This window comes from Microchirus variegatus, assembly GCF_963457635.1.
Source record: "Microchirus variegatus genome assembly, chromosome: 5".
In the NCBI taxonomy this organism is placed as follows: Eukaryota; Metazoa; Chordata; class Actinopteri; order Pleuronectiformes; family Soleidae; genus Microchirus; species Microchirus variegatus.
In genome coordinates, this window is record NC_139806.1 from 20242792 (window position 1) to 20258005 (window position 15214).

General features: G+C 39.5%; 1 protein-coding gene across 1 annotated transcript in view; it reads right to left on the minus strand.

Moving 5' to 3' along the window:
* LOC310927718 (corticotropin-releasing factor receptor 2) overlaps positions 1-5168 on the minus strand; it is a gene marked incomplete at both ends in the record, with an annotated part of 40571 nt that extends 35403 nt beyond the window's left edge. Inside the window, 2 exons of the mRNA XM_083890094.1 lie at positions 4813-4932; positions 5048-5168. Coding sequence (XP_083746220.1) covers positions 4813-4932; positions 5048-5168 — 241 coding nt within the window. The remainder of the gene's footprint in view (positions 1-4812; positions 4933-5047) is intronic.
* Positions 5169-15214: the final 10046 nt, after the last annotated feature.

Sequence of the window (15214 nt, forward strand, 5' to 3'; positions counted from 1 at the left end):
GCACGAGCCGCACTTTCTCTACCCCGTCCTCGATTTCTAATCCCTCACCACTTACCCGATGTCCCCCCATGACATGTAGCCCTTAAAACTACAGGTAGCACCAGGGGTCGCGTTAACCGAATATTTTCCGTCATTGACCGTTTTTTTAAAACGGCGACGTAAAAATCTGAGGGCCATCCGTCATTTTGACAGATTGCAATTCACACCCCTGACCACTTGGTGGCGAAGAGCATATTACAGTAATTGGCTCTTGTAGAAGAAGAAAAGTAGAAAAGAAGAAAAAATTCAGTGTCAGAAGTTTCTTTAAAAAGCCCAATAACGATGTTGATAAAAGAGGTGAAAAAAGAGGGATAAAGTGAAAAAGCTACATATTCTTCATATTCTGCTTGATGTGTGTATCCACGGTGTGGATTATTTGTTCAGCTTTTTTGGACTGAATATTAATTAAAAATGTATTAAAATTAAATGCAATTGAATATTTATTATCATTTTAAAAATTAAAGTGACCGGTAAAAATAGCTTATGACAGGATTTTTATGACCCTGTCAGTCAAAATGACAGACAACAAAAAAGTCTAGCGCAACCTCTGGGTAGCACATTTCTAACTGATTTTTAATCTCTTACAGTTCTGCTTCCACCAGTGAATGACATGAGGTCAGGAAAGAGAACTCCGTCATCCCCAAGTCTCTGACCACAACAGCCTTTGCTACAGGCTGCGACAAACCCAGTGATTCAGATGGATCCTGGCATTTAAAGACTTTTTACTTTTTATTCTTCGTAATTGTGTATTGTATGTTTTGGGTAAAATCTACTGCACGTCTGTCCGTCCAAGGAGGGGATCCCTCACATGTGGTTCTCCCTAAGGTTTCTACCTTTTTTTCCCTGTTATAAGGGTTTTTTCCCTGGTAGTTTTTCCTTACCCTTGTCGAAGGTCTAAGGACAGAGGATGTTACCAACCCTGTGAAGTCCAGTGAGACAAACTACGTTTTGTAAACTGTGGACTATACAAATAAAATTTGATTGATTGATTTGAAAGAGAGATTGAAAAAAGCTAGTAGTTTGAAAAAGTTGCAGATGTTGTTGGTTTTTTTACATTTTATTAAAAGGCCAAATAAAGACTTCAAATAAAAAAAAAATAATAAAAAAATTGACTGTCCATTATTTGTAAGGTCAGGCATTATAGGGTTAAGTCTGTGCTGAAATGTTCTGCATTATCTAACAATACCAGTTGTTTTTCTCCAGTCTCTCATGTGAGTCAGTCTCATGTGAGTCTTTAGAAAATAATAATGCTTTAATTATTTTTATTTAGAAACAAATATGGAGTTCAAATGCCAGAAATGGGTGACAACAGAAAGTTGATATAGACGTGATTCTACTTTGCCAGAGAATCCTGCTTTCATGCGTCAGCCAAATAGAGCTGTGTAGCTTTATGCAAGGCATCTGCACATTAAATATAGCATGTAACAATGAATCATGAGGATTAAATAGTTATATGTTCTCTTAGATCTTAGATATGTCTATTTTGTTAATTGTTGTTGTAAATGTAGGATCTATGAATCTGTGGGAATCTATGAGAGGAGACATCAGGGCAGTTCACCTATAGCTGCTCTACTAAAGATTTGGACAGTAATCGCAATAAAACACGTGTCAGCGTTGGTAAAGTATTGCAGAGATGGCGAGAGATTGCTCCAGGTCATCTGTCGGATATGAATCTGTCTGTGCTCATAATGGGCTCAGAACACAGAGTCACCGTCCCAAAACATGAGTATTTAATGACATTGTGTGCGTTTATTAATGGATCACAACTACTCATTGCCGTCTGCTGTCACCAGAGTTCTCCCTGGACAAAAATTGCAATGATTCCATGTTGCTTGATGACGTTATCAAACCACCATTCCTGATATTGTTTATGTTATTGAGAGAAGTTGTATATTGAGTGCATTCGAGAGTTATATATATTATTATATTATATATATTTGTGAAGTATGTCAGTGTGGAGTAATAGGCATAGTCTTGTACATTGAGATTCCAGCACAGAACATGCAAAGCCACCATAATTGAGGTCTCTCTGATATTAATTATCTTCTTTGCTTTGTGAGTAATCACACTTAGTCTGCCACACAGCACACTTGAAACTACATCCATAATTTTACTCAGTGGACTCACAATTCTGCCACTTCTATCTGTAATGAATCTATCATTTTTAGTAACAACAGTGCAGGCTTTTTAATTTCCACTATTTATCTGTGTCATTGTCCTCCAGTGAAATCGAATTCCGTCAGCCTTCATTTCAACTCTTTTTCCTTAAATATCAAGAAAAAGGGGCAAATGGTAAATATAAGTGTTGTGAGTGGATCGAGAAGCAAGGGAAATCAGTTGAACTTCCTTGGCCCTGAAAAATACACGTTGTAATACTGGAGGTATTTGCTTAAAAAGAGGCAATTATCTGTTAAAACCTCAGCAGCAGCAAACAGCTGGTTAGAGAACTCGGGCTGAGGAGATGCATTTTATCTGTCTCGTTCAGTCAAATTCCAATTAATACTTTGCTGACATGGAAATATCCAACATTCAAGGTGGTGGTTTCTCTGCTACGGACAGTTCAGGGTATGACTCTTTGAAAATGTTGTTGTTATTGTGACCAGGTCAGTTAGCCACATAACTCCAAAAGTCACGGACAGATTTGGATGAATTTTCAGGAAATGTCAGCAATGGAACCAGGAACAAGTGATGCATGAGCCGTGGGGGGGGGGGGGGGTCTGAGCTGCCTTGGTGGAGGTCTGCACTCTCCGAGTGCTTTTCTATTTGCAGATGAGACATACATGTTTAGATTTACTGAAACTTGGAATGATGGATACACACTTGAGTCAATTTCTCATTAAAGCTGCAGTTTCCATCTCGATATTTGTAACTAAGGCTCTTTTTTGTGACAAACAACTAGAAGGCTTTTCTATTTTCATGGCCTTCTAATCAGGACGCATAAATAAAAGCCTCTAAATTGGCAAAAAAAAAAAAAAATGGTTGTTTTCTCTCAGTCAGGGCTGACTTCCACAATGGTGTGTAGAAGTCTGAAATACTTATGATGGATTGATCATGTTTTTTTATGAACCACGCTTATATTCCATAATGAAAAATAATTTGTAAGTCAAAATATTAAATCAAGAAATGCTAATATTTTTGATAGTCCCGCCATCCCACACCATCTGTTGAGACAAATTCATGGCATTGCCACTGTGTTCTCATGTGCTGGAAAGAGAGATTTCTGTAATTAAAATGGGAACCAAAATAATCCTTTAACATCTACATTCCACCTCAGAACTGCTTTTCTTTATTTTAATAGTGTGACTTCCTTAATGACCGATCAAGAAGAAGGCATTTAGAGATACAACTAAAAAATGCATTAAAAAAAACAACCTTCAGCATAATGCCATTGCTTTACTACAAATGAATGTGGCAAGCCTCCTATTACTCAGCTACAGATCAATTTTACCAAATGATTCATTTGCTGCAGTCCCATCACGTGTCATATCCCCTGCCCGTCAAAAAATATATTATTGATCCAGACGTGTGACAACAGATGATGGGAAGGTTTGGACATCAGCTGTCATTACAAATGACTCTGCTTTTCACACCAAAACATGTTCGCCTAATACTTGGCTGCATCAGAGCAAAGGGTAAATCAATGCAGTAAGAGGTGACTAGGCAGGCGGCATGTGTGAGTGTGTGTGTGTGTGTCAGTTGATAATGACTCTGCACCTGAGTCCATTACAAAGATAACAGCCCCAGTGCACTCACAGACACAGTCATCCTGAAGCAGGGTTTTCAGTTTACAGCAGTTTCTCTTTTTGTTTTTCCGATACCGCTTTGCAAAATGAATGCTGCTATTCAGATTTCAGAGTGTGACAACAAGATTATCAGCCTGATGATTAACACATGGTGTTATGTAATATGAAGGTGTTGCTGTGATGTGATTTTCTCAACTTTAAAAAAAAAGGCTGAGGAATGACACAGATGTTGGTTTTGAGTCCCTCAGTCTCTCTCAAACCATCAAAATAAAACAGTTATGTTATCTTTTAGTTATTGAAATCATTCGGGAGTAATGGGAACTACAGAACACAGCAGTAACTTCTAACTGCTGGGAGTGACGACACGTGTGGTTACGGTAAAGCTAGACTGGGCAGGAGGACATCATAGGAGTTATATTATTATATGCAACTTTACTTTAAAACTCATATGTTCTATTGACAGATGAATTATCTTTGAAGATAGAAATTAACCAACTAATCAACTACCGAGAGCATTGCCCACAGCGCCTGTACATCACTGAATGTTTCATTACGAGCCATTTAAAAAGTAAAGATTGTTCAACCAAGTTTGGATAATTATGACAATAATAGAACAGGTAAATGAATAAGGAGAAGAGTAATACAACAGTTTAACTGCTATAAAACACCAATTCTCTATACCTTATCAACTCACTATAGCAAACAACAACCAGCCATCACATCACATCACATCACATCACATTACATCACAGGCAGCTGAGGTCTCTGTGATTTTAGCAGCACTTCAATTTTCACATTGTGTGAGCACATGGGCTCATTTTGACGCAGCTGTTCCAGTGAAAAGAGGTGTAATAATATTGATGTTCACTGAAGTGAGTAAATAGGTCCTTACATTTATACCCTGATATGAAATCACCAGTGCATTTGTTACAACACGCTTTTCAGAACAAAACATTACCAAAAAAAGGATCAGGTATAGGAACAAAGGATAACAAGGCATATTCATATGTATAATAGCTCATTGTCTTACTGGTTGTGTTGTACTTCACCCCGTTGATGTACTCAGGACAGGGTCTCTCCACAATGCTCCCTGTGCTGCTCCGTGGCCAGCAGGTTCCAATCTCATCAGTCGTGGCATTACAATATAAACCTTTCAAACACATGAAGTAAACACCAAACTTCATATATTAGGTTATCCACGAAGGAATAAAACACATCTTAATGTCGTATGAGATTTATGAGGGAAACATTTCAGTTCTTCTTACCATCAGCGCTGACCAAAGATAATGAAGCGTTTTCCAAAAAAGTGTCCCGAAGCGCATCAATCAAACTGCAGTTTAGGTCCCCGAGCTCTCCAATAATGATCTGATAGATGGTGGCGTCCATGATTGGAGCGTTCAATGATGAGAGGATTATTTTCCAAGTCTGAGAGGAGATGGACACAGCGCGCTCGGCTCCGCGGTGTTCTTGCGCTTGTGAATCTGAGCGACAAGTCGAGAGCCCAGCGCTCCTGCTGAGAGCGCGCGTCTGGCCAATCAGACATGCGCATCCGCTCATCCATCCATCGGCTGCAGCAACCACTGTGTGAGTGACAGCCGACAAACCGGACTGACAAGACCATAGGCTTTGTCAATCTAGTATTTCACACCTGCCATGCTTGTTTATGGGGGAAAGTCTTCTGCCTTGACATGGGAAAGTCAGAAAGGAAGTTATAGGCTATAAATATGAACTGAAGATATGTAAAAAAAAGTGTTATTAATGACATTAACACTGATAATATTAAAACGTGCTGATAATTAGCATCTGTTGGAAAGTAAACAGCATTCACATGATCAGTCAAGGGATTACAACATTAGGTACATTTAGGGAATTGTGCTCAATCCCAGAGGTGGAAAGTAATGAATTACATTTACTCAGTAACTGTACTGAGTAGGTTTTTGGTGGCCTACGTGTACTTAATTCATATGTATAATTTTACTTTTACTTAAGTATGTTTTTTTGGAAGTACCGTACTCCCCTACATTTTACAATATTGGCCTGATTTAAAAAATAAATACATTAAATAAAATAATCTCTGCCACAGAGTTGTAAAATATGGGGTAATGTAAACAATTTAGTAGACTCACCTAATCTACACCACAGTGTATAAGGCATCACAATCCTCAAAGATGGGGTGCAGATAACATCATTTGTCATTATTGATAACCTAACATAATACAAGTCAAGATAAGTCCATTAGGTCCATTTCCAGCCTTGGAGAAATCTGGCCTGTGTTGGGAGACCAATTGTAGATGTCCCATTGGAAACATTGCTCAGCATTTGCAACTACTGTACTGCCTATGCTGCAAGGCAAGGCAACCTAAATGGACTTTGAATGTTCAAGAACAAACCACCACAGAAAGACACATTTTCAAACTTAATAGAATATTACTAAATTTAACTTAAAAAAAAAATACATGTTTGGACTGAAGCTGAAAAGGAAATTGCTGATGGTGCAACAGGACACCAACTAAGGGAAATATTACTTAAAGCGGACCAAGACCGGAATTTCCAATTAACGCTGTTTTTTAGTGTGTATCTGCGTCATTACCTTGTTTACAAAGCCCTGAAGTTTTGAAACAAACAGTTCAGCCATTGCTGAGAACGCTGTGTTTTATTGTAATCTCGGGCTCAGCGAGATCTCTGAAAAAAACCCAGTCCGGTTACGTAAACAGCGGTTCTCCTGAAAAGCAGATCGTCCTGCTCCAGGCACTAGTCCGGGCACATCCGGTTGCGTACATTGAACCGCAGAAGAAGAATAACGTCCTTTTTGGAGGTGTTTCACGAGCGACAGTGTCTTCTGACTCTGGGTCTGACTCCGGGTCAAAGTCATAAAAGGGACTGCGGCGGGGAGTCGTGAAGAAGCTATTTTTTAAACATTGTTAAAACAATGTTTTGATAATGAGTAGCAGTGCATCCACCGTTCCGGAAGGGGGAGCTGCGCTTCTGAGTGTGCTGATTATGTCACTTCTGGGTACTGGCCAATCACAAGGCAGTTAGGAAGTTGGGATTTCTGCCTGAAACAGCGCGGCTGACGAGAGCTTCAATAAGGACATATTTCTATCGGCTCGTTTACAGCAACTGGTAGGTTTTTGACCATAAAAACAAGTTCATGTATGTAAGTAGACTCTATGTGAGCTTTAAACATTAACAGTAGTTTTTAACAAGGTTTGGTCACTTGCAGGGAAACAAACGACTACCAAAATACTGCATAGCAAACATCATGACATTGAACACCACACAAAGTGTCCCAGACCCTTCACACACACACAAAATGTGGGGAAGTCAGTTGCCTTGCTGGAAGGCGACGCTCAACTAAACAGTAGTGATGGGACGTACTGTACCGATGCTTCGAGTATAAGTATTTAATGAAGTGTGTATCAAGGCTTGTATTGTTCATGGTCAGTGAAGTCAAAGATGAGGTCAGAAGCTTTGCTGTGTGTAGCAGTTCACTTGGTGTTACCAAACCTCTACCAACATGCTGTGGGGTTTTTACCAAAGATGGAGAAGTCATTTCCAAAAAGAGGAATCACTTAAACACCACTTAACACAAGTTTCCCCAACATCTGCACAAGCACCTCCACTTTCCTCTTCCGTGTTAACACTGCCACAGTTTGAAAACATAATTGTCCCCTTGACATAATATGACTTTTTCAAATATTGACATAAAGCCGGAGGTCCACTGAGCTATGTGCACTACAACCAAAGCACATCAATTAGAATGGATCAGCCAAGAAACGCTTACATGCACAACACTTACAAACAAGGGATGACAAAAACACATAATCTAAATGGGTTATTATTGTGTTCTCACAAGAGAAAAATGTATATTATTTAAATGAATAAATGAGTTTATTTCTCCCTGGCAGTCATTATCCCCATGCACAAACTGTGGCAAGACAGCTTTTGAGAGTATCACTTACAGTTAATACAGTTAGAAGGCCTCAGGAAGCTTCATCTCGCCATCACAACTAAACAGAAAACACATGGGCACAAAAGGTTAAAGGGGAGATAAAATGTTCAAAGCAAGGAGACTTCTTGACAAAACAGCTAAAACTACTGCATATCCATACATCTCCGGCAAAAGACCATAAGTTAAAGAAACACATTGCACAGGTGCATGAAATATCGTCAATAATCAAGTGGGAGGAGCCTGACTCAGTGCTGTATTCAGGAGCATCCCTCATCACATACAAAAGGACTGAACAAGTCTGGTAAAAAAGAGTTGGACAACAACAGCAGTCACAGAAGTGTCAAAATCAACAGAATGTGTCAGATATGAAGACCTGGATTTTCTGTCTGTACTTGTCTGTTGTTGATTGGTAGCAGGGGCTAAGGACCAGTCATGATATATAAAAATAGTATTTTATACAGGTGAAGTCAATAGCCATGTTTACAAGTGAAAACATTTCTTCATTCCAAAATGATTTGTTCTGTGTGGAATTTACAGTTCCATTATTTATGTGGAGGCATGTGGTTGCGCGTGGTGTGCGTACACATGCAGTATGCACAGTGTTGTGTTGTGTTTCTAGAAGCTTCACTTCCGCACTTGTGTGTGTCGTGTGCAATTCTCCTTTTCTTCCACTTCCATATCTGCGACTTTCATTCTTTTTTGGAACACAAATACACCTTAACCCTAACAAATCATCAGTCCAATGTTAACGTGGATCAGACACGTGATAGCACCAAACCAGGAAGTCATGATCAGATCAACTGTTTATATGAACACCAATCTGAGTGACGCTCAGCATCTACCAGCCAATGAATGGGTTGTATTTGATCAGAGTTTTCAAAATGGTTTTGTATACACTGCATATTTTTATTCCAATTACTTGTGTCCATGTAGACATAGAGCATAGTTAACACCTAACATGATGTGATTCACAGTGCAATAGGTTTTTTAAGCAATGGGACTATTTTTAGATAAGGGCAGGTGCCTTTAACAAATTATATTCTGCTAGAATGCAGTGTGACTGCCTTAACTTGCAATGTCACACCTGCGCCTCTTTTTTATTTTGTTTGTTTTTCCAGCAAGGATGGATTTTAAACTTCAGTGGCTAAAGAATGAGAGTTCTCAAAATAGAGTGTGTTCACCTTTAACTCAATGGGCCCATTTGTGATTTAAAATGTGAAAATCATTACGACCACATTGAATTTTTTACTCGAGTATATCAACAATAATCAACAACTACAAACCACATAGAGCGACTATCCTCTCTAACAGTTCACTGCCATGTCCACTTGAATGCAAGTAGAGCTTTGTGAAGAGATTGATTTGAGAGTTTTATCATGTGACGCATCAGAACTACTTTACAGTACAGTAGAATGAAAAACAACTAGAAGGAATAGATACACACAGTCAATATGGCTGTTTGAGTCTGATTTTGTCATTAATGAAGTTACTTTTCTGATCTGACCTATAACACTCAGCCAATCAGCGAAGATTAGCCGTGTCACAGATAGTGAGGTCATGCTGTCGGACCAATCAGCAGCGGGGTTAGGGGTTAAAGTAACAGAGTCACAGGGTTAGGGTTCCTCAACCCTAACACTGAATATAAATGTTTTTCTTTTAGAAATTGTTCAATACAAGACAGGCAAAGAACCATATATTGTAACTTCATTGATGTCATTGATATTTTCTACATGAAAATTTTATATTTTTAAAGATGTCACAAACGTAAAAAAAAAGTATTGCTGTGCCCTGCAATGACACTATAGGGTTGAAAGTGTGAATTTTCAAGTCAGTTTCAACGACTGTCCGATAAAGGGTTAATCTTACAACCTGGACCTCCAAGTATGACAATTACACACCAGTAACTTTATTTGACACGCGTCTCCTCAAGACGCTGAGGAGCCCAAGTCTGGCTGTTTACCAGATAAATTCAAAGACATGACCTTTTCACAAGCCTCCACATGTAGCACTCTGTTTCATTTTACCACTCTGTGCTTTCACATTATGTACAGACAGATCAGAGTCCAGCATCTGAATGTTGACTGTGATGCACAATGGCTATAATTGCCCCCCCCCCCCCCCCCACACACACACACACACTATTAATAGCACACCAAAAAGTTAATGCATTCCCTCACAGCACCCACTCTGTACGACACCGCTGCTTTCAGTGTTTCTCGTGACATGAGCGAGGCCTGTTGTAATCCTTACTGATTGTGATTTGTCTAATTGACCACACGAAAATTACTGTGGTAGGGAGAACCATTATTATTTGTATGTAGTCAAATGGAAATGAGTCATGGAGCAAGAAAAATACATTTTCATGACTCTTAACTTTTTTGCATACTGTTTATATACAAGAAGCAAAAAATCCTACTTTTCTGGTCCAAATGTCCCAGCAACAATTAACATGATTGGTTCGCCCGTATTGCTGATTAAAGATTAAACAGATTATTATGTGATGATAAATGCTTCGACTCAATGGGGGAATATTATAATCAAGAGACTTTGCCCTGAGCAACAGCTAGTTAAATCCCTCATGAGTCCAGATATTGGTGGAAATGGCAGTTGATGACTTGCTGAGGCTGATGAGGGGTAAGATTAATGACGCTGATTAATCTGTGAGGATTAAGTGGCGATGACAAGGTGGGTGGCGGCCGTAAAAGCAGCATTAATGAACTTAGACAGAAAAAGATCTGAATGTGTCTTGCTGTACTGAGACGAGGTAATGAACAGCTGATAGCTGTTTAATAAGGCCTTGCATTAGTTCATGCAGGACACTGTAGTCATACACCTCAGATGTAATCAGCTGCCACTTCCACACAAAGCTGGGCCACTTAAATAACACTCCTCCCTCACTAACTTAGTGCCGCACCAAAGATTTGCTGCCACCACCTCAGCCTCCTCCTTTCTAGATGCGAGTCTTAACAGGCTCAAAAGTTTAAAATGGTTCCCGTGGTCTTGCTTGTACAGGGCTTTCCTGCACGGAACTCTCTCTTCATTTGCATTTATTGCAATCAATTTATATTTTTCTCGTTTTATTATGTCGAGAGTGTTCATGACTGAAATAAAATAAAAGTGATATCTCCTGCACCATAGATTGAAACCTTTGACAAATAAGTCGGAATTTCAGCTCTGTTTCAGCTCGGTCTGTTTGAGGTCTGTGTTCATCCTTTGTTCGGGTACATTCAAAATTTGAAGTGACTTTCCCTGCTTTGCATGTAAAAGGTCCAGAGAGGTTAGAAGATTTGGGAGTTCTGGATTAGTTGCAATTAATTCATCATTCTCCTGTCTAAGGCTTAGATACTTAAACTAAGTAATGGTGAATATTGTTCTGATTAATCCATACTCTCTGGGGAATTATGTGAGCCTATTTTAAAACTCAAAAATTGTGCTCCTCTGAACTGAACTGAAAATGAATAATGTGTTTGATTAACCTATTGTGTGATCTACATCACTGTGGTTTCAGTTTAGTATAGACTTGTAGGAAATTATATCATGCATTCTTTTGCCTATGAGACATTTCATGATACATGAAGTGCTCTCGATGCTTCACAGTAATCTATACTCTTTGTTTACTGCGATCGTAATAGATCATTCACCAGAGCTTGAACCTCAGATCCTGGAGGAGCCTGAGCATCCTGAAACCTCAGGGCATTTAAACCAAATCCCACATAGACTCAACTCAACCACAGTTTGTAATTGATTTTATGTGGGTTTCCTTGTGATGATTCTGAACTGATGCACAGTGACTCAGGGTTATATTTATAAATGTAAATTCAGGTTTCCTATAAAAAGCAAATGGCTTCTCTCTGGGAATAACCGATCAAATACAGAGAGAGATAAAATGTTACTTGTGAGTATCACTGCTCTTTATTTGCGTTTTTAGAGGCTTTCAATATGGTTACCAATCAAATTACCCACTTGTGCTTCTTGTTAGTTTGTGTCAGTTATGTTGCCACTAACATGATGAAAGCATTTCAAAAGAAATCAATTTATACTTTGAGTCTAACTGACCTTTTTGTTAGGCTTAGGTGGAGAACTGCCAGCTTCTGGGTCAAATATAAGACAAATTGATTTGGCCTGGAATACAAAAATATCTGTAAAATTATCAGGATTGTCAGTTTGTCTGGAAGAGATTATTTACAAAGTACAAAATAGTGACAAGAATACACTAGAGGTAGCTGCGGGGAACTTACAGGTTTTGGTTTAAAAAGAGAAAAGTGACACAATACACACAAATTAATAAGCCAGGTTTGTACATGAGAATGAAGGATTACTGTCTTTACAGGCCATGCATGTCACTACCACAGATGAGAATTCAAGGTTCTATTGATGAAATCAGCTGCAGGTAAGACATCTGACAGTGTCTCGCCAAAGGAGGTGTTATACAAATTGAAATGGCTCCCCACCCCTGTTCTGTGAAATATAATGTCTGCAAGTGAGCTGTTCTTCACTTTATTTTTTGGCTGAGCCCAACAACAAAGGAGAGAATCGGCAGGCTGGCGATGTGTCAGAAGATCATGGAGGAGTGGCTCAGAGCAAGGGCAGAGCAGGAAGGAACTTACTCGACAGACAACAGGAGGGGGTGGGACACAAATTGCACCTTGTGGCACCCAACGTACCCTCTAGATTCAAAGCAATTCAATAAATGAGACACAACAAAATAAACCCATCAGCTAAATACAACAAAAGGTCACTTACAGTGATAACATATTGTGAAGAATACACAAAGACACCGCACATTACATGTCATGGAGGACAGGATTTGATGAAGCACTAGCATGACTCCCCACAGGACAAAATGATCTCATGAGTCAGCCTGAAATGCTTTGCATAACTGCAGGGTATAGTATGAGCTACTTGCTGCACTCAGAGAAATGACAGCTGCTGAATAAATATCCTCCTGCACCATGGCACAGCGAAGTAAGGTGACTTCAGACTTATATGCCATTTGACAGTGCAGCTCAGCAGTCACATACTGGGCTCTGCTCAGGTGGCACACATGATAAGCCCCGCTCATTGTGTCCCAGTTCATTTGGCTGACGACATGAGCGGTTGACTCGTCAGTTTTTGTCCTGCTGCTGCCAGGAGCAGCCTGTCCCTCTGAGTCACTGTGCCATAAAACGCTTGGAAATCATGGTGGACACATGCTTCTTGGTGGAAAACCTTTGACCACTCCACTCTAATTGAGCTGAGTGGTGCAGTGCTCTCTCCAGTTCGCCGCACAGTTCAAAAAGTATTTTCTGCTAAAACACTGTAAATGACCTTGCTGGCAACTGTACTACAAGTGATTTGCTTAACTCAAAGCACCGTTGTCAGCTGTATCTTTGTAAATCTGCCTCTGTGGCACTGTGGTGCATTATCACAAGCAGGGAACTGTCCATGCATTATCGTGAGTAAATGGGAATCCCACAATGTTTGCCAAAGCTTATCATTACAGAGGGCTGCGCTCACACTGAGATGTTTGTACTGCTGTTGCAATGTAGATAATTTGCACCAGTAGTGCTGGTTGTGTGTGTTCTATCATTGAGAGTATGGATACATTCTGTTACTAAATACACCTGTCAGTTAGATCCCAACCCCACTAAACTGTTTAAAGATATTTGTCCTTTAATTAATAGCGCTATATTAAATCGAATTAATCTATCCTTATTAACTGGATATGTGTCACAAACTTTTAAAGTGGCAGTAGTTAAACCCCTCCTTAAAAAAGTGACCCTTGACCCAGATGTTTTGGCTAATTACAGACCTATATCTAATTTTCCCTTCGTTTCTAAAATTTTAGAAAAGGCAGTTGCCAATCAATCATGTACTAGCACTAGTTAAAGTTAGTAACGACCTTCTCTTGGCCTCCGATAATGGTTTAGTCTCTTTACTTGTCCTGTTAGATCTTAGTGCTGCATTTGACCCCCAATTGATCATGACATCCTATTGCAGAGACTTGAGCAGACCCTTGGGATCACAGGTACTGCCCTCTGTTGGTTTAAATCGTACTTATCTGATAGATTCCAGTTTGTTCATGTTAATGATAATGACTCATTTCAAACAAAAGTTAATTCTGGAGTTCCACAGGGCTCCATGCTTGGGCCTATACGTTTTACTTTATATATGCTTCCTTTAGGGAACATTATTAGAAAGCACAAGGCACACTTTCATTGTTATGCAGATGACACACAGTTATATTTATTAATGAGTCCAGATGAAATAAATCAGGTTGTTTAACTCCAGGAATGTCTCAGAGACATTAAGTCCTGAATGACCTGAACGTTCTACTTTTAAACTAAAAAACAACTGAAGTCATTATACCCTAAACACCTGAGAGAAAAACTCTCTGACAACATTGTCACTTTAGATGGCATCACCATGGCTTCCAGTTCCACTATGTGGAATCTTGGAGTTGTTTTTGACCAGGACATGTCATTTGATTCACACATAAAACTATTTACCAGAACAGCCTTCTTCCACCTGCAGAACATTATGAAAATTAGAAACATTCTGTCCTTAAAGGATGCTGAAAAACTAATTCATGCTTTTGTCACATCTAGACTAGATTACTGTAATGCTTTATTATCAGGATGTTCCAACAAGTCTGTTTGAAACCTTCAGTTAATTCAAAATGCTGCAGCATGAGTTCTGACAGGAACGAGACAGAGAGACCATATAACTACAGTGCTAGTTTCTCTACACTGGCTCCCTGTACAGTTTAGAATTCAATGTAAAATCCTCCTCCTCACGTACAAAGCACTCAATGGTCAGGCCCCTTCATACCTGAAAGACCTAGTTTTACCTTATCACCCTAACAGATCACTTAGGTCCCACAATTCAGGCTTCATTGTGGTTCCCAGAGTATGTAAGAGCAGAATGGGAGGCCTTCAGTTACCAGGCTCCTCTTCTGTAGAACCAGCTCCCAATGACAGTTCGGGAGACGGACACTCTCTCTGTATTGAAAGTTAGACTTAGAACTTTCCTTTTTGATAAAGCTTATGGTTAGAGCTGGCTCAGGGAAACCCGGACCATCTTTTAGTTATGCTGCTATAGACCTGGACACCTGGGGGAACTCCTGTGGTGCACACACACTCACTCTCTCACACTTGGGGTATGAATATGAACACTGCGAGAGGCCTTGCTGATGCAGCTCAACAATCCGACTGCGTTCAAAAAGAGAAAGCTTTTTTCCCTTTGCCATCAGGAGGTGATGACAGTGTGGATACCTGACAGAAAACGGCACTGAATCCACATTTTTGTGAAGATTTAGGCTTTTAAAGGCTGTGGTTTTAAACTGTTGATGATGAACAGCTGATGAACAGCCTATTTCAGTTTAATGGTTGTCTGCAATAAATTGCTTACTCAAATTTGTCTTGTCTCACTGCCATTTCTTTTTTGCATTTTGAAGCACTACTTAGAACCTTCTTAAGATCAGAACAGTGCAACATGTAAA